General features: G+C 44.0%; 1 protein-coding gene across 1 annotated transcript in view; it reads left to right on the plus strand.

Moving 5' to 3' along the window:
* HSD17B14 (hydroxysteroid 17-beta dehydrogenase 14) overlaps positions 1 to 21,083 on the plus strand; it is an 82,482-nt gene extending 61,399 nt beyond the window's left edge. Inside the window, exons 7-9 of the mRNA XM_078654989.1 lie at positions 7,963 to 8,030; positions 10,381 to 10,477; positions 19,558 to 21,083. Of these exons, the coding sequence (XP_078511115.1) occupies positions 7,963 to 8,030; positions 10,381 to 10,477; positions 19,558 to 19,722 (330 nt within the window). The 3' untranslated portion in view covers positions 19,723 to 21,083. The remainder of the gene's footprint in view (positions 1 to 7,962; positions 8,031 to 10,380; positions 10,478 to 19,557) is intronic.
* The last annotated feature ends 2,574 nt before the right edge of the window (positions 21,084 to 23,657 follow it).

Consider the following 23,657-nt stretch of genomic DNA (forward strand, 5'->3'; position numbering starts at 1 on the left):
TCTACAGGTTGTATTTGTTCCAACCTTTAAGATTTGTGTTATATTCATTATTTACATCACATTTCAGCAAAGCACTGCACTTTCAATATTTTTGCAACCATCATTGATCGGCTGTCGCATGGTCGTCCATAAGTGCCTATGGACTCGATCTTGCTCCATTATCATATCCGTGGTTAAATGGTCTTGATGATCAAGAAACCAACCACGTGATACTGGACAACCAGATGATAGGACTGATCATTAAGTGCATTTTTGATGGTTATCCACTTTTGAGCAATTGGGATTGAGTTTTTTGGCACGATATGTACGTTTTTTTCATGCACATTGACCCATTGTAACTTCGTATCTTTATAAGCTATCCAGGGTAACCAGGGTACCAACTCACAAGTTAGATTTGAGTGTAGGATAGCTAGCCACACACCGTGTTGCTTTAGACCCCTTGTGTTCCTTTTGTGTTTTGTTGTTTGTTAATAGCAATAATCTTACTTTTTTGTGGGTTGGTGTTTGTATTAGCATGCCCTTCCCCTCCATTTTGTTTTGGATATTCCACATTTTCCCATGCTTCCTCTATTGCCTCACACATTTACTAGTAAGCAGTAAACTTACATGTGCAGAGATCTCTCCATAGAAAATGTTGGAGAGTTGGAAGTGAAGTTTTGCATCCGTAGGTTTGCAAACTGCATTTTGTAGTATGTAATACTGCTGTAGTCCTACTTAAATATTACAAAGCACAGTTTGTGTACTGGGCCCTGCAACTGCTCAACAGTAGCTGCTCCACAGTACTGGTCTTTGCTAACAATTAACTTAAATAATCATAAAACAGATTAAAACTTCCAGCAGTAAATGTAAAGGCAGATCTGTTGGCAATGCCATTCAGTATTCCTCCTCTTGCTGGTAATGGGTTTTGATTCATAAAACACCAAAGAAATGACATAGCTTTTGAAAGGGTTCATCCCGTTATAAATGGGGCCTGAAGCTGTTACAATATGGTTATCTCAGACCCACACCAGGACTAAGGTTGATGGTGCCGACCTTTCCAGTGTCCCGCTGAGATTTGGTAAAGCTAATTTACAGAAAGTCCCACCACATGAAGTTAGCCAGCTCATACTTCCGAGTAGGGACTTTAGTCATCTCCTCTTAAGCAACTGGGCCCATTCACAAAAGCATTTGTGCGTACCGGAAGCAGTACTTCAGGAGCACTCTTGTACATACTCTTGCACGCCTTTGTGAATTCGCGCAAAATGTTAATCTCCTTATTAGTGAAAGTGCAAAGGAGGACACAGTCCTTTCTATTTGTACACATTTTACATGAATATTCCCATTTTAGATGCTTAGTTTCAGTTCCCAAAGGCAAGGCATGTAAGAGTAAGTAATAAATACTCTTACATGCCAGAGTACTTCTTTATGTACTTCAAAATACCTTTATTAATAGCCCACCCCACCCTGTGCTCCCTTCAACGAGGAGAAAACACAACATCTAAGAAGTCGTCTTAGTTTCTGTGTCATAGAGGTTCAGCCATGTCTAAGGTTTCATAGTTTGTAGCTTTAGGCACTGTTGTCAGGGTAAGCCATTTCGCCTCGTCGCACACTCTGCCTTGGGGTCTTTGTGCAGCTTTGTAAACCAGCTAAAGTGCATTTTAAACTGTTCTACATATATGAGGGATCATAAAACAAGCTGTAGGTCAGTTATTTTGGAGCAGCAGACTGGCGCCTCCCATTGCAGCTCAGACGGCACACTGCCCTCACAGGGCAGCATCCATTGTGCAAATCTGTTTGGCAAAAGACAATTCAAACATTTTAATCACAAAAAGAAATACGTAAACCAAATCTATACCCAAAGACAATTGGCTTACTCAAAGATGCAGAGGGTTTTACAAATGCGGCAACTGCAGTACATGTAAATTGGGGATAGACAATACAAAATACTTTAAGGATACCAATGGGAGATCTTATGAAATTAGACACATGATCAATTGTAACAGCAAGTACATGATATACATGCTGAAATGTAAATGCCTTAAATTCTACATAGGAAGTACTATCAGACCATTGAAAGAACAGATCAATGAACATGTGAGAGCCATCAGATATCGAGACACCAGATACCCCATGTAGGAAGGTAGATCCCTGACTATGGTTGCCCCCAACTTTTTGCCTGGTGTTTTGCTGGTTTTCTGACTTAGTTGACCTGGGGCCCTGCTATTCAGGACCCCAGGCCTACTGCTCTCTCTGTAAAATGGATTCCATGTACCTTAGGTACATATCTAATTGGATACTGAGTCACCTTATTCAGTCCCTGTACAGAGTACCTTAGGTGCCCAGGGCCTAGGTGTACCCAGGGCCTACCAGGGGCTGAAGCATGTATTATGCCACCCCTGGCTGGCCATCCAAATCTGACACAACTGGCTGCACGACAGCTGGGGCAAGGTGGTGTAATCACCCTTTGCTTTAGATATAGTATTCCTATATCTAACCCTAAAATGGACACATATATTCCTATCAGTCACTCCTATGGCAGGCCTTAACAATCCTGAAGGCAGAGTGCTTGGAATAATGTGAAATGGTGCTCTGGCATGAGCTGAGCCCGTTTGCAGCTTGCGGAACCAAGTCCTAATAGCTGTTCCATGATAACGCATACCATATACTCTTAAGTGCATTATAATCCTCGCGGTTATATGCCAACTCTGGTATCGCTTTATCAAAACATGTCGAGTAAGGTGTCATACGAATTGGAATACTAACCCCTCGCCAATTCTGGCGACGGGGTTAGCATTCCACCCTTCTAGAGGGACACGACATGTATGTAACCTGTAACCCCGGTTAAAGTCAGACATAGCCTCAGCTCCACAAGATGGATGCTGCCACCGAGACACAAGTCTGCCCTCCTGCTGCTGGGAGTCCTCCCAGCCCAGGAGGCAAGGACAAAGGGTTTCCTGCCAGGGGCGGTGCCAGCACCGTCCCAGACAGGATTTTGTGTATTCTAGGTAGGCAGGGCTTTAGAGGAAGGTGACTTCAAGTGGCACCCCGGTGCTCACTATGCATAGGCCGGCTTGAACCAGTTCCAGGGGCACTCCAGCCCCTGATCTGGGGAAAGCCCGCCAAAGGAGAGGGGTGTAACCACCCCCCTCCTAGTCCCACCCATAGGGCAGGACTTAGTCGCGTGCCAGCCCCTTTTTGCAGGATAAAGGTAGGAACTGGCCCCCTTCCAAATTAGATCATCTTTGAATCCTGAAACTACTTTCCACGAAAGGAACTCAAGACTTCTTCCCAAGATTCTCCCTTGTGACTAAGGAGTAGTCACCCTGCAGCAGCAGGCACCAACCAAGCATCGCGGTTTGTTGCCAGTCTCTCCTTCGGATCAAGACTGCTCCAGCACGACGAGAACCGGCTTCCCTGGCACCTCCGACCTCAACCTACATCATCAGCCCAGCTGTGATCCGTGGGTGTGACGAGGCCTCGAGGGACCGGCCATCTTCAGAACTGCACGACGCTTTTCCAGCACGACGCCCGAGTGACCCTCGACTGAGTGCTTTGGGGTAAGAGAAGCCCCGACCCTGAGCAGCTCCAGCACCGAAGTTCAGTCCCCCTGCATCCACGAGATCTGCGTGGGGCCCTTCTGCTTTTTGCTGCTCACCGCGTTGTCCAGGTCGCTTGCCCGTTGGCTAGTGGCCCTCTCACGACGCTCCACGACGATAACTACTGCTGGTCTGGTTGCTCCAGACTAGCCCTTGCTCCCCTCCAAAAGAGGAGCACCTTGGACCCTCCTGGTCCACCCAAGACGCCATTTTAGGTCCACCGCGTGGGCCTTGCATTTGCCAAGACTTGTTGCCCAATCCTGGGTCCAGCGACGTCGACAGCAAGTACCTTCGTGGGACAGCTCGCACCTCCATCCTGGTCGCCGACAACGCCTCCTGGTCCGAGAGACTGCAGAGCCCAGCAGCGCCCACTCACCTGGCTGAGGTGACTTCGTCCGGTGCCATCCTGGTGCCCACTCAAATCACTGGCTAGTGATTCAGAACTTGGTCCCCTCTGCTTACAGGTTTCTTCTTCCCTGATCCAGGCTTGGATCTCCACGAACTTCTTCACTGGCCGCCTGCCAGCAACTTCTTTCTTCAGGCTCCTGGATCTTCAACGAGGGTTTCCGACGCAACTTCAACCCTATGCAGCCGCAGCCCCTGGGCTAGGTAACCTGAGTACTCCGGTGCTCCAGCATAGTCCAACACCCTAAGTGTTCGGATCCACTCCCGTTTTCGACCCACCTAGTCGGGTTCGCCCGAGAACAGTAACTTTGCAACTGCTAGCCTCCATAGACTTTTTCCCGCCTTACGCGTGAGAGTTCCCACTCTGCACACGACGTCCACAGGCCTCCTGCATCTAATCCCAGTGTTTAGGATTGTAGGCCTAGCGATTCCTAAGTCTAGAAACGTATTACTTACCTGCTAGTAAGTTCGCATTCCACTTACTGTGTATATGGTTTTTCGTGCCCCTAGGGCATTTGTGTAAATTGTGCGACTTAAAGTATCTTCTTAAGAGTTTTGTATTGTGCCTAGCTCCCTGACTCATAAAGAGTTCAGGGTAGACTTGTTAGAAATAAATATACATTTATTTTCATAACAACTTGTGTGGTGTCCTTTCACTGGGTGTTCAAGGGGTAATGTGATGGTAAAACAGCTGGCTTAACACGCCCTCTAGAGTCTTAGCCTTAGACTGCTCGTATCCATGCTACTAGGATAGCTGGTCTATAAGGTTGACTTACAACCAATCATCAATAAGGGTTGTTTGGACTGATACATAGTGATCACTAGAATAGTGAGCACTGCATATCAGGCCAACTTCTCACACCCCACGGCCACACAAATTAATAAATGTATTTCTCAGGGATTACACAAGGCATTCATTTTTTGTGGCAGATCCAAAAGGGGGCAACAGATAACTTTGTCTCAGGCGTAGGGAGGCTACCTGGATTATGCGTTTACAAGCGGTTGAATATGACTTGAACTTAGATCAAGAATGACACTATTTTCTTGGTGAATAATGATATGCTGTATAATAATGTTTGATAACCTGCCATATTTCTTTTGATGCGTGCATGTTGTATATTTTGTTACCAAGAGCTGTATGTGTATATTATGATACATTTTTTGCTATGGACTTACTATACAGCACTTGCTGCAATATACATCTATTATATATAAGTCCCCCATGATAAATACATGTATGGTCTAGTGACTAATGATCTCATAACAATTACATCAATATAATGTGTTTGATGTATTTCATATTAGTGGACGTGGTGCAATGGTGTATCCTTTTGAATCGCATGGGTCGCTTGGGCTTTGGCTTCAATCTAATTAATATATCTCTGTCCGTCCTTTTTTTTTTCTTTTTCTTTTTCTATATCTTGACAACATGTAAAGTAAATCTTAGATGCCAGCCTATTACCTCACTTTTGCAGGCATTTGTCCTCTCGCTTTCTTTTTTTATAAACAGTGACTGACCCATCGACTGTGAACTGTGACTCTTATAAATTTACCAATTGATGACTTGTTATTGAATATATTGGGGTGAGCAAATTCATTGAATTTTTTGCTGATATCACCCCCTGACAGATCTGTTATGAGTCACTTCTATAATGCTATTGCACAGACGGGTATTGATTGGATACCGATTCTTATTCCAAACCCCTTTGCTAGATCGTTTTAACGCCGCTATTTAATGTTATTTCTTCATGTCCTCACTGTACGCGCAGATCTTTCAATATGACGACCAGTTGTTGCTGTGATTCCAGTCCTAGCCACATTACTTGCAATTTACTCAATTGGAGCACAATTCTCTTATTTTCCATCCGGCCCTCTTGACGTGGAAACTCAACATGGCGGATCGTTTCTGATGGGGACACAGGACACGTTCTAGCGTTACAGTCCCAGCTATATCACTTCCTGTTTTTTCTAACTGAACACACGCTGTTGCTGTATTCTGAGCCGTTTTGTGACGCGGGTAGGCACTCTTGTATGGTAGGTCATACCAAGGTGCACCAGGTACCTTATACTTACAATTCCATTATGTAGAGAGTATTAAGCACTATTGCTTTCTATTTTATAGTTGTTCACCGGGCAATACTTGATGCCCTATCACCGTATTTACCTGACAACACTACGCAGATTGGCATGCGTGTCGGGTAAGATTTAGCATTGTTCATGTTCTATCATGTGACGTCCATACTTAGGTGTGCACGTTAAGCCTGGGTTTTTCTATTACAGTTAGTTGCTAAATAAGTTATGGTTATTTACCTTATGGAAGTTTGTACTATTCCCCTAGATACTTTGATTATGACTCCTATGTTTACTTGGTCTCAGCGTATTGTTGCATTGTCTTCTCTCCCAATACATTTAGGGGGAATTATCTCCTCATCATGAATTATTAGATGTCCGCTTGACTATAACTGTATATAACTTTACTTTAGCTGATGCAGTGACTCTCTTAACTACCACTGCGTATGTAATGCACCCTTTTTTTGGTCTTCCTGCACCGCTATGTTTATCATTGATTCATTAACTTATTAAGAATACACATTTGGGGGAAATCTTTCCATTATTTGCATTTTAGAGCTAAAGAAGGTCTTGTATATTATTTACTGCATTGCACTGGCAATTACTCACCGACCAAGAGTAGTCCTAGACCACCTACTCTCCGGGACGGAAATATACCCAGCGCAGAGGTAGGTAAAAAAAATGTTAATTTATGTTGTACTTTTGCCATTCTCGTGACTGGAATTACTTTTTTCAGATCCTTACCGAGTATTCACATCATCATATGTTTATTGTAAATTATTGCATCAAGACAGGTAGGCAACCTCCTACTTTCTTGCGCATAGGTTTCTGTTGATGTTCACTCTTGCTGTGAAAGCAAAGATAAGCGCATCTTCCCCACCACCTCAATGTGTGAGTCAGTGCTGTTTTTCATTAACTTGCATTCTCAGTGATACTAATAAGTGCACCACGTCCCACAATATCTTGCTATGATGATTTTATAGCATCTCACTACACACTGACTTTCTGGGCATTATAGGCATGATAATTTGTAACACAACTTTGTGATATATCCTCAGTGCTAAAGATACATATTGAAGTGTGGCTTTCCACGAAGTGTAATATGTATAATGTAATGGACTTTGTACACAATGCAAGTGTTTCTCATATAATTGTCTTTCCATCCCTGAGGAAGTCGTGGGTTAACTCCCCGGACGACGAAATAGGTGTTGACTGGATCATCAAAGAAGACAATAAAAGTCCAAGAATTTAAATAGTATCATGAACATTTATGTTGCAATTAGCATAGCATAACTCGAAAATGTGTGCTCGGGCTTTGAGTTGTTAGTGGAATGTTTTCAAGCACACTACTGTGAACATCAGACCAAAAAATGAAATGCGTTTTTCAAGTACATAAAAGTAATTCCACCTAACGAAAAATGCAATTGAATGTGAGTGAAAGCATGACGTTTTTTTTTTGCATCTCTAGCCTCGTTGGCTTTACAGAGAGCATAATGTTTAGTCTAACAATGAATACTTTCATTTTTTAAAAAGGGGAAATGGCTCGTATGCACGTGGGCTCACTACGCTAGGAGGTATGCCTGAGTGTGTGTCAAGGGTTACTGTGTTGAGAATATCACTATATTTGTGTGCATAAATACTTTATCTGCCATTGTGCAAAACTGTACTCTGCTGTGTCATCAAATGAAGTCCCGCCTGCTTCTCAGGAGTCCCATCTGCTTCCTGGGATTTCTACCTCCTTCCTGGAAGCCCAGCCTTAATGCTATTGATCAGAAGTAGCGTTATGATCGAAGCCAGAGAGTATGGAAATCCTTAGAGATTGTCTTCCCTTGCATGATAATGTATCTCATTTGCTGGCTTCTAGTTTGCCTTCTCACTAATCTTGCTGCTTTGTCTATTTGTTTTTTTCCAGGGTGCTATCACTGCTATGACCAAGGCTATGGCAGTCGACGAGAGCAGGCATGGTGTCAGGGTGAATGGGTAAGCATTGGAATGGTCATTCTCACACTAAGGTATGTGCCAGAAAAAGGCGTATGTGTCACACTCTCATTAGACAAGCCAAAAAGGCTGGTTTCTGCACACACTCTGTTTGGTATCTGGTATCATTAGGTTATGGAAATGGATTTTGAACCGGGAGACTACTTTTCCAAGGTCCAATTTTTCATTGACCTACTGATGTTCCAGTTTGACAAATGTACCCTTCCAATCCAATTCCATTGGCCAAGTCTGCAGAAGCTTAGCAGTGAGGACGAAAGGTCCTTGACTTTGGACAGTCAGGGGATTGAGTATGTCTTGCTCTTCACTGGGCTTTGTTAGGTCGAGCGCTCTAGGCAGCACAGGTGCTGTCTGTTGTGACATACATTGTGGCTTACCAAGAAAATCGAGTTCACCTGGAGCCCATCTAATGCTTAACATTGGGTGCCATCTCTTGTCACTCATTTGCCTGCTTACTATTTGTGTCCCGACTTTTCAATCGTGTGTCCCTCCCTTGGAGCATTGTCTCTTTAAAATCTCTTTGATTGGCTGGCATCACGTCTTCCACTGCTTGTTTTTCAAACACTACTTGTTTCTTTCGTGTGGATCACTTGATTAGAGTGTATGTGTTTTTCAGCAGTCTCCCTCGTGTATGTCTCTCCCATGCGCTCTGTTTTGCTCACTGTTGCCCGACTGCTTCTCCTCACCCTCCTCCCTCTTGTGTTTGCCTGTGTGCTTCTCACCATTGCTTCCCTCCACCCAAGTTCTCTGTTTTGCTTTCCCCCTCCAGTGTTGCTTCGGTGTCTTCCCTCCGTATTGTTTCAATGCCCCCAAAACCTCCCATGTTGCTTCCCTGTTTGCCCACTACCCTCCCAAGTATTACTTTACCGTTTCCTCCACCCACCCCCGTGTTGCTTCTGCATCACCTGACCACCCACTTAAAAAAAATCTCATGTGCGTTTTACTGAAGCAAATTGTATCAATAACTAAAATAAAAAAAGAAAGGCATGCGTTACTTTGGGGTGCATGTTCCTACAAAAAGGCGAGACCTATTGTATTTGCCAATGTTTGTTTAACTTGCCAGGGGCCTTGCCCGAAATGTGACTGGCTCTGTCTCAGCCCTCTCAGCCTTTCAGAGGCATGGCCTGTCAGAGGAGTCTCTTGATTTTCTGCCAGGTCATATTGTGTTTTTGTTGCAAGTATATTTTTCAATCCTCATTCTGGAGAGAAAATCTTTAAACAAGCATTGGTAAAGTTAATAGATATGGGTTTAATGCACTTACACGTGTTTCATTAGCGCATTAGAGCAAGACGGGTGGAACTAACAGGAACAGACAGAGAAGGCTATAGTTGTAAATAGTGTCTCATGTAGATCAATTTAGACTCACTCAACTGGGATTGGGGGAAAGCAGAATGATACACTCAAAGAGCCAATATGAATAGGGGAGATACGAATACTGCAATAGGCTAAACTAAGACATGATGGCCAAAGTCTCATGTCCATAGCTGAAAGAGACTAGTCCAAGAAAGCCAATAGTTGCAAGAGGCAGACCCAAAGAATACTGTTTACATTGTTAGTAACTGGTCTGTTTCCCTCTGACACATGTGACTTCCTTGGGCCTTATCGAAAAGGTTCTTTTCTGGGTGAGAAGAGATACCTGTAGACTCTAATGTGGACTGGCAGTGGCTTCCCCAGCAAATTGCCCCATGGCTCCTCACCTTCAAAAAGGCACCAAGCATTGTTGACTACGTCCAACTCACTTACATTAAGGGGAGGTGAGAATGGCTAATGTTGTGTCAATAATGTGCTTAACTGACAATGTCAGCTTTAAAAAGAAATACCTCTTCACTCGGACCATAGAAATGTCCTTTAGAAGATGGTGCCGAGGCGGTTGTGCATGAAGCCAGGGGGGTTGAGTAAGGGATTGCAGGACTTAAGCTCTAAGTACAAACCGGCCAGCTGGTTGTATGTTTCTATATTTTTCTAATGTAAAATGTAAATGTACAGGAATTTATATAGCGCAAATCACCAAGCGGTTTGTAAGCGCTTGCTTAGGGAACCCGTCCTGGTATTCCCCTGTGAGATAACCCCGGCAGGGTATCCGCAAGGTGAAAGCCAGGCATCCCGCCGCGAGGGGCCATTGTGGAGATTAAGCAAGCTATTGCCCAGAGTCGCAGAGTGTGAACCCGTGAATCGAGTAGGCACCGGAGCGAGAATTGTCCAGTCCATGGACAGTTTGGTGGGTGTTGAGATATGTTGTTGCATGAACCACTGTCAATATGGAGTTTTAAAGTTCTATCTCTGAAGAAACTTTTCAACATGAATCCATGAGATGAATCTTTTTGCATCTGTTAGTATTTCCCCAGGGAATATCTGGACACCACTGTGGGAAGACCTATCCTGTGCTTCATCCAACCCTGAGGCAATGATCCAAGGAGGGCGGGATGCGCAGGTAAGCTGTCGGTAGGCTTTTGGTCACCACGCTTATCCACCTTGTCACTCATCAAGCTCTGTTGGGGTGATGTGGCATGCGAATTTGTACCTGGCTGTGGGCGTGCTTTTCATGGAGAAACAGGCACCTCTGAGGGGGACAAATACTTTTGTACTTGTTGGCTACCCATAAAAATTGACACGCAGTATCTGTTATAAGTAAATTGATACAAAGGTTGGCCCCATTATAGGTGGTCTGTAAGTAAGCTTAATTGGTTGAGTGTGAAAAGTTGATTACCGTTGCCCACGTAGAGATCTGCTCAGCGCCTTCCTGATGATTCGAAGATCAAAGAAAAAACAGGGAGCAAAATTTCACTAATGGTATACCCAACAAGGATGAACATTTAGAGGAACTCGAATAGTGACATTTTGATTGCCATGGGTTTGAGAGACGCAGTCCAGCCATAGTCGGTGTTTATATTTTTGTTCCTCCATGACCAGGTGGACGGTGAGAGAGAAAGAGCAAGGTTTTACGGGGCTGGATGGTCCTGCCTCCCTCCTTTGTGATGGATAATGGGTGAAACCACCTCTGGAGGTCCTGTGGGAAAGCCTATTAGTCTTCGTTGTTACTCCCACTGCAACAGTCAAGCAATTCATAAAGCAAGCTTGGGGCTAATGATATATTTTAATAAAGATTAAAAGAACTATAAATTGAAGTATTTACTGATGCCTCCTGGGAGTGCTGGGTGATTAGTGGAGGAGGAAAAACATGAAGAGATGACTGGTAAATAATAGGCTGAAAGTGGCACGTTACGGAACTGATCAAAGGACCAGTCAAAAGGAAGGTTACACCATAGTCATACATGAATACCATGCATCTTACATGAACATTAAACAATCCTTGGCAAAGCCAGTAGCCTTGGACTTGGCAAGCATGCATGTTTAAAAGTTTTCTTGCAGACATATGCAGTGTCCAAAAACAACTGGCAAGTATTTAAAAAATATAAAATAAAGGATGGCCAAAGCACACTAGTGCTTGGCACTGAAGTGCACTTCTTTTTCAAGTGGTTGCGAACATGTGATCAGTTCACCACAATAAAACTCTTGTCTCACTCAACGGATGAGAACACCTTACTCCTAAAACGGCATGCCTGGACGGTTATCAGCTCATATGGAAAAAGGAAGCCAAAGGAATATTTATCAGCCTATTTCTCGCCTACCCTAAAACATCAATTTATGAGGCTGCGTCTTGGCATGTGGGAAACAAAAGATTTAATCCCACCATGGAAGGATAAAAGTAATAACTGAGACTGCAGACTTTGTGGATACAAATACGAATCGATTCAACATATTTTTTGTGTATGCCCGAAGTTACTAAAAGAACGGAAGTCACTAATAAAAGCACTACTGAATAGTATGAACATACGAACGTGCAGGGAAGCCGTAATCACCTGGCTTGACGGGGCCTCAATCCCTCTAGTATGCAGGGGGGTGAAACTTGTAATTGTGTATTTAAAGGAAATTGGCTGAAACTCAGTGTAGATCGGAATAGACTGTCATAAAGACAAGAACTCCCAAATCTCCATTTTAAACGAAACTTTAAATAATTGTTGTATAGTAGTATCTTTTAGATCAACCGTGTAAAAATTCTACTAATGATTTCACGTGTTTATATAAGTATGCACTAGTACTATTATAAATGTCATTGGTGTAATGGTTTTTGTTTTTAAAAGACCGATCACTCAAATAAATAAATCTTGAAATCTTGATGTGATCAGGAAAAATGCTGTCACCCGCCTTGCAAGATATCCATTGGATGAAGTGGGCTAGCTCTCTGCCCCATGTTGTATGCTGCGGTGGGTGAAAAAGAAAAGTAAATGCCACTTGAACAGACCAATGAATGGAGAGGGCTGACCGAAAGCCCCTGTATCTATCTAAATAAGTATGTATTTTTATTATTTAAAAAACATATGGGCCTCCAGACAGCTAAAGCAGCGTGTAGCCGAGACCTAAAAAGAGAATTTCAGATGAGATGGGAAATGAGGCAGGTTACTGATTGCTCCTGTGCTCTTGTTTGTGCATTAGGTGCAATTCCCACTACTTATGGTTGAAGCTTTACTTTTAAACAGCCCTAGAAGTGCCATCGTCTCAATGTGGTTATAGGGTTTAAAACCACACAATATTTTATTTTTATGTTATATGGGATATTTATATCATGAGACCTAGACCCTAAGGACAGCTGCTTTAGACAGAACAATCCAGTGGCGGCTTACAAATTAAGGCTCTTAGGCGCTGCCACTGTGATTTTTCAGACCTGTAAAATATTATCCTATAGCTTTCAATTAATAAGGGCCTTTCGTTCAAGTACGGGCACCATGAGAGGGCTCTTTGTTGGAGATCTTTTCTTGTATCAGCTGTGACGGTGCATGCAGGTGTGTGAGGTATAATGTGTAAGTGTGGACAGTGTGATCTTAAAATTATAGGTAACAGGAAAATGGGCGCTCAGCTAATAATTTCGGCTATGTATAATTCTAGATTAAATTTAATGCTACTAGGCAGAAAGGAAAGGTTACCTAACTTCCTTACAAGTCCCCTGATTTCAGGAGAACACTAAAACAAAAGTTTCCTGCCGAGCAAAATATATCTATGAAGTAATTCCACTTCCATACAATAGAATTTCAAAAAATCAAATATTGTCCAGTAATCAGTAAGACACTCGAACCCGTCAATTCACAATGGTCTTTATATTCAGATCAGTCTTGTGAAAAGAACATCCAATATAATTTTTCACAATGTAGATTCTTTGTCAACAACAATCATATAAATGGATCAGCCAACACGTGTTTCGTTGTAACAACAACTTCATCAGGGCTGTAATCCAAAAGGAACAAAGTGTAAACCAAAAGTAAAAATATAAGATTATAACATTATGTTAGAGGGAGTTAATCTTATTCGTTCTAACACCTCCTAAGTGACAGTAAAGCACAAAGTTCCCAAATACATCAGTGTATATGAAACATAATAAATGTGGATCCCAGTGTCAAAATAACAGCGCACATCTAAAACATCTGGGTCTATTGCCTTTAACACATTTCTCTTATGCCACAAGTCCAAATGTCATATAACCATAGAATAAAGTGTTCATTCAAACAATACCACTTATGAAATGGTATGAGGAAGCCTCTCACTCCGTCCTGACTGTCCTCACCAATCAAAATATTCAAATGCAATTATTTTATCCTAATATACACGCCATCTTTTGTAAGTTAAGTCTCACATATTGAGTCTAAGGGTTGCCTTAATGAGCACATCTATAGGTAAAAAGTCTGCGTTGAAAGCAGATTCAAAGCGAACAATGCGCTAACGTTATCTGTGTTGTCAGCGTCTGGCGTGACCGCCATCTTATGTAAGTTGAGTTTCACATATTAAGTCAGAAGGTGGCCTTCATGAGCGCCATCTTCATTAAGGAATTCATGTATAGATTCAAGGTGGCCACTATACTTAAAATCTTAATTACACCTTTAATATATAACCCAGATTCAATAGGGAGTTCATGTATAGATTCAGGTTATATACTCTCCGTGGCTGCAACTTTCTCTCTAGGCTACATATTATTACGCACACCTAATCATGTTATTCGTTAGTAAATCCTAAGTTCTTAATTGGTGATGATTGTCAGTGTCAAAGTTACTGGCACCCCACATCATTCTACTATAATTTTAAATTACAGTAAAATTATTAAATATAACAGAAGCGGGGTTGAAAAGACAAATGCAGAAAATACATCATAAATCAGCAAATTGATAAAGCATCACATAAATAGTATATAACACAATCTTAATTTGGTTAACATGTTTCTAAATCGCTGATATTTTAATTGTATTTACTTAATTTTCTCCAAGATAATATTGGAGCTCTGAATCTATATTAAGCCCGTCTTCAACTGCTCTAAGGACCATAATCCATCGTGCCTCTTTTCTTCTCAGTTTAAGTAGCCTGTTTCCTCCTCGCCTATCTGGTGCCACATATTCAATACCATGGTATAGGAATTTATGTTTTTCCGTGTCATTTCCGTTCTGTACCAAATGTGAAGATATAGGGTATCTTGTATCTCCATTCTTAAGTGCCCTATAATGTTCAATCATACGTTCCCTCAGTTTCCTTACTGTGCTACCTACGTAAATTTTACCGCATAAGCAGGCAATAACATAAACAACGTATGATGTTTCACAATTAATAAATGAGTCAATGTGAAATGTCCCTGTGTTGTTATAATTAAAAGTGGTTACTTTCCTCATTGCCCATCTACATGAGCTACAGTTTCCATCATGTAGTAGAGAATTCATAGTAATAGGATCTTCCTCTGATTCTGTTAAAGATAGCAAAAGTTTTGTGTCATGAAGTTCTTGAATAGTGAGTTCACTAAACAGAACGGCCGAGTATAACATATAGAAAAGGAATGACTCTTGCCAATATAGTGAGTCCAAGTTACCCAAAACGAGCAGTACCGGAGAGCCAGAGCGACTGGCTCCGGACATGCCCGAAGGGTTTTTTTCACTGTGGAAACATCACGCTGATCACAAGATACTATTTTCTACATATACCCAACTAGCAAGACCTTTATTACTGAATGGTAAGCAACGCAATCTGTAGGCTCTTACTTTATAATTTTAGAGACTTAGAAAGTAGCTACATAGAAATGTTTATTCTTCTTTCAGACATAAGAAGAGTCTTAGACCACTCAACCAGTTAGAAAGAACTGGGATGTTATGGATATCGTTTATAATTAAAAAAGGTAATCTAGTAATAGACAATATTTATTTTAAGAATTATCACAAAGCGATTTAGTGTATATTAGGATAAAATAATTGCATTTGAATATTTTGATTGGTGAGGACAGTCAGGACGGAGTGACAGGCTTCCTCATACCATTTCATAAGTGGTATTGTTTGAATGAACACTTTATTCTATGGTTATATGACATTTGGACTTGTGGCATAAGAGAAATGTGTTAAAGGCAATAGACCCAGATGTTTTAGATGTGCGCTGTTATTTTGACACTGGGATCCACATTTATTATGTTTCATATACACTGATGTATTTGGGAACTTTGTGCTTTACTGTCACTTAGGAGGTGTTAGAACGAATAAGATTAACTCCCTCTAACATAATGTTATAATCTTATATTTTTACTTTTGGTTTACACTTTGTTCCTTTTGGATTACAGCCCTGATGAAGTTGTTGTTACAACGAAACACGTGTTGGCTGATCCATTTATATGATTGTTGTTGACAAAGAATCTACATTGTGAAAAATTATATTGGATGTTCTTTTCACAAGACTGATCTGAATATAAAGACCATTGTGAATTGACGGGTTCGAGTGTCTTACTGATTACTGGACAATATTTGATTTTTTGAAATTCTATTGTATGGAAGTGGAATTACTTCATAGATATATTTTGCTCGGCAGGAAACTTTTGATCTTAAAATTACCTAAAGGAGATCACATTTTATTTAGAGACCCTTCTGTTAGGTTAAAAACTAAGAAGCGGTAGTGTGCGCAAGGTTATGATACGCCACAAACTCAGTGAGCGTGTTGTAGTGAACTGTCGTAGTTTCACTATTCAGGTTGTTTCTTCAGGGCAGAAAAATATGTTCCCTACCCCTGAATTAGGGTGGGTATCTAGAGTCTTATTAAACTCAATACCTGGTAGTGATACAGTAGATCTTAGGTATCTATATCATGCTCACCACAGTACGAATCCATAAATCAACCTCTACTCATAGGCATAATGTGCCCTAGGTAAAGGCAGGGGACTGCGAGATTAATGTGGTTTAGTTCCATACACGGTCAGCAGCCCGTTACCTACCCCTCGTCCTGCCTACCTGGATTCGTACTGTGGTGAGCATGACATAGATACCTAGGATCTACTGTATCGCTACCAGGGATTGAGTCTAATAAGACTCTAGATACCCACCCTAATTTAGGGGTAAGGAACATATTTTTTGGTCTTGAAGAAACGCTAGGGATTTAGTATTGAACCAAAATAGCATGAAACATGTCGACCTGAATAGTGAAACTATGATAGTTCACTACAGCACACTCACTGAGTAGTGGTGTATCATAACATTACACACACTACTGCATCTTAGTTTTTAACTTTACCGAAGGGTCTCTGAATAAAATGTGATCTCCTTTAGGCAATTTTAAGATCACACTTTCCACCTTACACATTATACCCCATACACCCGCATGCACGGTCACGGCTGATACAAGAAAAGATCTCCGACAAAGAGCCCACTGGCGGTGCCCGTGGGGCATTGCAGCGCCGGCCCCACGAGGAGCAAGGCGCCTGATGATGAAGCATGACACCCACAAGGGTGTGTGAGGGCAAGACTTCCAAAGATCCCCCTGGAACCATATATTCCAACCACACCTTTTCTTTAACGTTTTCTATACCCTCTCCACACAGGAACAAGTACCCACACTGATTAGACATATCAATTATAGTGAGGAGCACGGGTACTGGACCTTAATCTGGTTCCTAGTCCCCCTCTTTTGATTCATGCTACAGGAGTGATGCCATCATGCTGAAAAAATCCAGTCTTACCGAGTACTTACGTTAGGCTAAAGTCCTGTGTCAGAGGTATGCTCCGTGCCACTGGTCAGTGAGAGACATCTATTTTGAAGCAGCACTACAGTGTTTCATAGGTGACAGGTTTGAGTCTGTTGTGGCATCGCTGATCTTTCAGTGCAATCGGAAGTATCTCTTCAAAATACTACAGCACCAGGTACTCTACTGATTGACAAAGATCTGTACTGATGCTTCTTAGGGGCATATGTTGGTGATCCTTTTACCACTGTAAGTGATGTCAGTAGAGCATTAAATAACTAGATTTTTGAAAATTGCCCTATTTATCTTGCCAATTAGAGGAGACAATGCAGTTGTTCTGAAATAGTGTAATTATACAGTGCTAGCTTCTGTTAAATTGTATCAAAATATAATGAAATTAATGAATGTTTGTCATCAACTCTCTCTTAAACTGTTATAGCATGAACTGAAGCGAGTGTTTCTATTCTATTTGCATGAATAGGTAGGCAAGTACGAGCATTGCAGCCTTCTGCAGGGTTTCCTTATTTTCTATACTGGGCTGGGAATAGACTACATATGGTACAATGGTACTTTTTGTTGGCGAATCAGGAGTCTAGAAAGAGATCCCAATCTGATTCGAAGGCCTCTGGATTCTGTTCACGCAACATCATTCTTTCCTCCATCCCCATGATCTGTGGAACCAGTCCTTCTGATCTGAGGGCCTGTCTTACCCGAGAAGGTTGTGATTGCCTACCTGGTTGTCCACTACCGACAGCGTTGTAGAATCTGCTGTAGATTCCCTCCCATTCTTTGTTAGCGAGAGAGAGACATGTCTCATCTTCCCAATGCAAGAGTCAGATAAAGGAGCAGGGAGTCTCGGGTGGAGGATGAGAGCGGCATGAGGCGGAATCAAGGCAGGGCAGCTTTGGTATTTGGCACCTTGGCAGTATGCCATGGTCATTTGTTTAACCCTATGAGAGTACAGCAAGCAAGTTTGTCTTTAAGGTGGTCCCTGGGAAGGGTATGCAGCGAACATTGTTGTCGTCTGTGTCGAATAGTTTTTCTATGACATCACGTCCAGTGTGAAGTGAGTCTCTGGTAATGCCACAACAAATGGAATATAATACTGCATGTCCACGCCCATGCCAGCATCCCTGTGAATGCTCCGTGATCCATTCATGCAGTATAGCAACCGTGTGGTACCAATACAGTGAAACCTTGATTGCAGCTTCCTTCCCCAATCCACTACCGACAGCGTTTTAGAATCTGCTGTAGATTCCCTCCCATTCTTTGTTAGTGCGAGAGAGACATGTCTCATCTTCCCAATGCAAGAGTCAGATAAAGGAGCAGGGAGTCTTCGGGGTGGAGGATGAGAGCGGCATGAGGCGGAATCAAGGCTGGGCAGCTTTGGTATTTGGCACCTTGGCAGTCTGTCACGCCAGCCGCTGTCTTGGAAGCCAAATATTGTGTCCTTCCCTTTATTCTTTTACAAATTAAACACTGTATATTGCCACGCACTATCACACTATCTCACATCCATTCCGTATCGGCTGGTATCTGGGCAAAGTAGCGAGGCAGGGGGAGAGGGGAACCGGGGACCATGCTCCAATCTGGTTCCGTGCACTGCAGGCACAGGCTCCCAGAATCCCCTGCAGCCAATTCTGGCGCTGCAGGAAAGTAGCATCAGGATTGGCCTTAGCGCCATGTATTTGCGCTCCCAAGTAGACTGGGAGCCTGTGCATGCTCTCTCCAATGCAGCAACGGAGCTGGGGTTGGAGAGAGCTTCAGTGCGCATGGCAGTTTGGCCGTCATGAGACGGCTAGCAAAACCTTCATGCACACTGATTACAGGGTAAAACACTCCTCCACCAACCTTTCTGCTCCGTCAGCCAAAATGAAACGATAATAAACAAGCGTTTATTATAGTTATATTTTTCATTTTTTTGGCGGGGCGATGCTTCTCCGCCATAGCGGAGGAGCCGCAGCTGCAACCATGCCCACACACTTGCACCATGCCTGCTAACTTATCCTGCCACCGCATGCTGTCCTGTCCACACTTCTTGATGTTTCCACCCCTAGCACTGCTGTCATCCGACATGTCTACCCACATACTTTTGTGACCGAAAGAGGAATATCCAGAAGGCGAGCCCACCTATATACCCCACCGACCTCCCCTCTCCCCCATCCCGCACCGCAACCCCCCCCACCCCCACCCCCCCCCGCAGAAAGTGACGACATACACCTAGGGTCAATGGGGAGGCGTAATCTCTACCTGGCCATGGCTATTTTACTAAACCAGGTGGCCACTCAGGAGATACTACCCCTGGGCAATGAGATCACACTAAGGAACTGCCCCCTTTAGTGACCCCCTCCCCTTGCGGGTGACGTGGCCATCCACCTTCTACTTCTTTGCGTGTGTTTGACATCACAGTAGTTACTTTGCTGTCTTTTGTTGCATTGTTTCGTGCAGCAGTATCTGACCTGCTCCCTTTCTTTGATCGCACACAGCTCATGGGCAGGATGGGCACAGCCGAGGAGTGTGCCCAAGCCGCCCTGTACCTGGCATCTGAAGGGACCTTCTGCACCGGCGTGGACCTGCTGCTGACCGGAGGGGCCGAGCTCAACTACGGGTGCAAGAACCAGACATTGTCACGGAGCAGCATCTACCACTGATCTGGGGTCTGCACTTCCGGGCAGAGCCGGGGGGTGCACGCGGTGTACCTACAGAGAACCCCCGTCTGGACAGAAAACTCACCAGCAGACGTTTCAGAGAGACTGCACTGCTCTACAATCCAGAATGGGCATTTCATGGAGTCTGCCTTTGTATTAATTCAAGTCACCATTTTCGTTCTCATAACCCAGAGCTCGTCTGCAGGCAGCAACCCTGAAAATGTGAATATTATACTTACCCCACATTCTCATTGAACAGGCCTTTATCGTGTCTATTCCGCAGATGTCACCTTTGAGAGATAATTCCAGGTTTTCAAATTGTGCTTTATATTTGTTTAAATTTTTTGTAACGGGCAACACCTTAAATGTCGCTGGAGTGCGTACTAGATGATCGGCAGGGCCGAAATGGGCTAGCGTCTTGTCTTTTAGAGTAATGTGCGGTGTGTTTCTGCCTAAATGGATTTGTAACAAATTGTGTTAGTGGGTGAGTCGTGATACTCTCTTGGCAATTATGGATGCAGTTAAAATAATAAGAAATCTATTTGCACTAAGGTCAAATGCTAGGATGGGCACCAGCCTTTAAATTCAGATGACCTTTAGTCTACAGACTCAGGATTTTGCAGTAGAGTTGTAGGGTGGGGAGGGGTGTAGTACTTCTCAGGGTCAACATTTGCATAGAATATCTTTTTACATAGGCCAACAAGAACCAAATCTTGCAAGGGAGGTTGTTCAGGTCAGTAAAGGCCCTTTACGCAGACATACGTTTCCACATACATACTTTTTTAGAGAGCCAGTTTTATATCAGACTAAAGGAAATGCCTCTATTCTTCCCTGGATGTATGCATTCCATTTTCTAAGACGTGCTTCTTTTAGGGGTTCTCTTCCTGGAGGTAACCCGAGCATCCCTCTTGGGCAGGATGTCTCCCTCGTTTAGAGGCCCCGTGCACAGTCTCCAACCGTCTTCCATCCATCCTTCTCCTCTGGGTTAGCACAGAGGTGGTCTGAGGACAACATTGTTGACTGTAGAACCACAAGGAGGTTGTTGGGTAAATCCTGTGATCATCCGCTGCTCATTACCCTCTTCAGGCCACAGTCAGTGGATTTATTTATAGGAGCAAACAAAATACCAGAAGTAAGAGATGAACTTTTACTCTTCATATCCAGGGCCTTCTCACACACTCAAACCTTGGAAACAGGGTCGTAAGACCTATAGGGCAGTCCGGCAGTGCCTGATGAGCTGATCTGACCGGTCATTGTGTGGGCTATTTTTTGGCTGTTTGTAGGCCTGTTTCATGGTCTGCTGGGGCCGGTTTTGGTGTTGGTTTCCCAGATATTAAAATAAAATTGCCTGCAGCAAGCTCAAATCCATGCTGTCTTCCATACCTTTCAAAGCACTTATACAGCGTGTCCTTTACAAGTTCAAAACTGCCAACATTAGCAAACGTGTGCCATTTCTTTTAGCTCATTAGTTCTCTAATGGGGACCATTTATATTTTGGGTGCCCAGGCCTATTTTCTTTCTCAGCCTGACCATGCTTAGCAACATATGTAGCCTTAGTCCCAACAAGCAGACCGGATCCACCAGAATACTGTTTTCTCCTACAGTGACCCGGCTGACTGGAGCTTGGGGTCGCCTGCAGCCATACGCTCTCGCCACAAGTGGCCTTCCAGATCACACCCCCCTTTCTCTTTCTGCTCCCTCTCCTTCCTGACGTCTGTGCTCGGCTCACTCACAGGCCCCACCTACAGGCACTGCTGTACATGATTTGTGATGCTACCACCCCGTTCACTGTTCATTATGACGTCACCGCGCACACCGACTCTCCAGTCGACTCTCGCTTAAAGCTTCCCCTCAAAGGCAACAAGGGAGCCATCAGGCCGCGTTCCCGGGAGTCACAGGACCACCCTTTATTCCCCCTTACTTCTGCACCCTCCTCTCCCACTCTTCCCACTTCCCAATATGTTCCTCCTCCCCCTATCCCGTCTGCCTTGCCTCAGGCACCCACTCCCCCTCCCCACCCTGCACCTGCCCAAGTCTCTAACGCTTTCGCCTCCCCCATATCCATCCAACCTTCCCCCTTCTTAGTCCACCTGTTTTACAACCAGTTCTACCGTTCAACTTTCCTTACCTTACCCTTTCACCCTATCCCTTTCCTCTCTTCCCCGTCCCCCTTACCCCAAATTCTTCTCTTCCACCTCCCTTCTCTCTTCAACCTCCCCTCCCAATTCCTTTGCTTCCCAATCATGTCTCTCTCCTTGACAGCTCCTTCCTCGTCTCTCCCTCTGACCTTGCAGTCCCTTTCTCCCTCAGTTTCCATCTAGCCCAATCCCCCCCACTCCACCTGGCACCTGTCCCCCTTCAGCCACCATTCATAACCTAGTTTCCTGTCCAGCACCATCCTCTCTTTTCTCCCCATACTCCTGGCCTTCCTGGGACTCCCTCCTCCCCCCCCCCCCCCTGTACAGCCCCCTCTCCTCTCTTTTCCATGAACCTGTGGCTTTCATCTAACCCCCTAGCCTCCCCTCCCTGCTCAGCCTCTTCTCCTCTGTGGCTTTCATCTAACCCCATATCCTCCCCTCCCTGCTCAGCCTCTACTCCTCTCCTATCCCGTTTCCTTTGGCCTTCATCTGACCCCCCTCCTACTCCACAACCTTCTCCTCCTATTTTTGATCTCTACTCCTCTCCTCTGTTCAACACCAGTAGTAATTTTTCTCTTTCCATCTACTCCTATCTCCCACCACCTTCCCCCACCTTCTACCCTTGCTCCCCAAAACCCCACCCATTCCCCCAACCTCCCTTCCCTCCCTTTGCACTTCCTTCCTTAACCTGTTCCCCCACCCTGCCCTGTCCTCCCGCACTCCCTGCTCTCCCTCCCGTTTCCATCCCTCCTTGCCCTCAATCACCATCTGCACCACCTCCCTTATCCCATTCCCCCACCCCTCCCCGTCCCCACATACCCTCCGCACTCCCACAGTTTTCCTTCGTGCCTAACACTCCGTGCTCCGCTCTCCTCTCCCTGGAAAATAAACTTGATTCTCTCAACTCTTCTGTCTCCCAGCTTGTAGCGTCTATCTCACTTTTAAGCGCCAAGATGTCCCCCTTCCCTAATATCCTCCCGAGGAGTTCTGTGCTCACGCTCCCCAATAAAGCCAACCACAGTCTGTCCTCTACAGGCATCTCCAACTCACTAGCCAGCTACAAGTCCACCAGCATCACCCCCCCACCACCCTCTCCTAAGAATTCTACGCAGTTCACTATTCAGACCATCTCCTCTGTCAGAACCTACCACCCTCCCTCTTACCGAACACCTTCATTCAAGAATCTCATCCCTATCTCCCTTAACAGCCCTAACACCCCTGTCACCAAAACAGTTGAGTCAGAGCTGCACTGCTTGCTCCACAACTGCAGATCTGCAATCAAACATAAATTAGAAATCTCTGACATTATCACTGACATGTTCTTCCTCACTGAGACCTGGTTTAATGACTCCTCTCATACTTTGTTTGATCTTCTGGTACCCACTGACTACTCTATCCTCAGAAATGACAGACCAGACAAAATCGGGGGCGGTGTCGCTATCATCTTCAGGAATTCCCTTCAAATGAAAGCCTTCCCTACCATCCCTTTCCGTACATTCCTTCCATCCCTCTGCCTTTGTGGAGGAACTCACTGACTTCATCAGTGACCAATTTTCTTAAAATGACAGGCAGATCTTTCTGGGTGATTTTAATTTCTGTTGGGGCTCTCTGGAAGACTCAGCTGCCAACAAGCTTGCCACCTTTCTCTCAGCCAATGATCTATTCCAACATTGCTCGGAAACTACTCATTCCAAGGGCTCAATTCTGGATCCTGTCATATCCAAAGGAGACCTGCTGACTACTGCTCCCCCTATCCATGTAGACTGGTCTGACCACTTCTTTGTTCCCTTCCATTTTCAC

The sequence above is a fragment of the Lissotriton helveticus genome, chromosome 7 (assembly GCF_964261635.1).
Source record: "Lissotriton helveticus chromosome 7, aLisHel1.1, whole genome shotgun sequence".
NCBI classification, from domain to species: domain Eukaryota; kingdom Metazoa; phylum Chordata; class Amphibia; order Caudata; family Salamandridae; genus Lissotriton; species Lissotriton helveticus.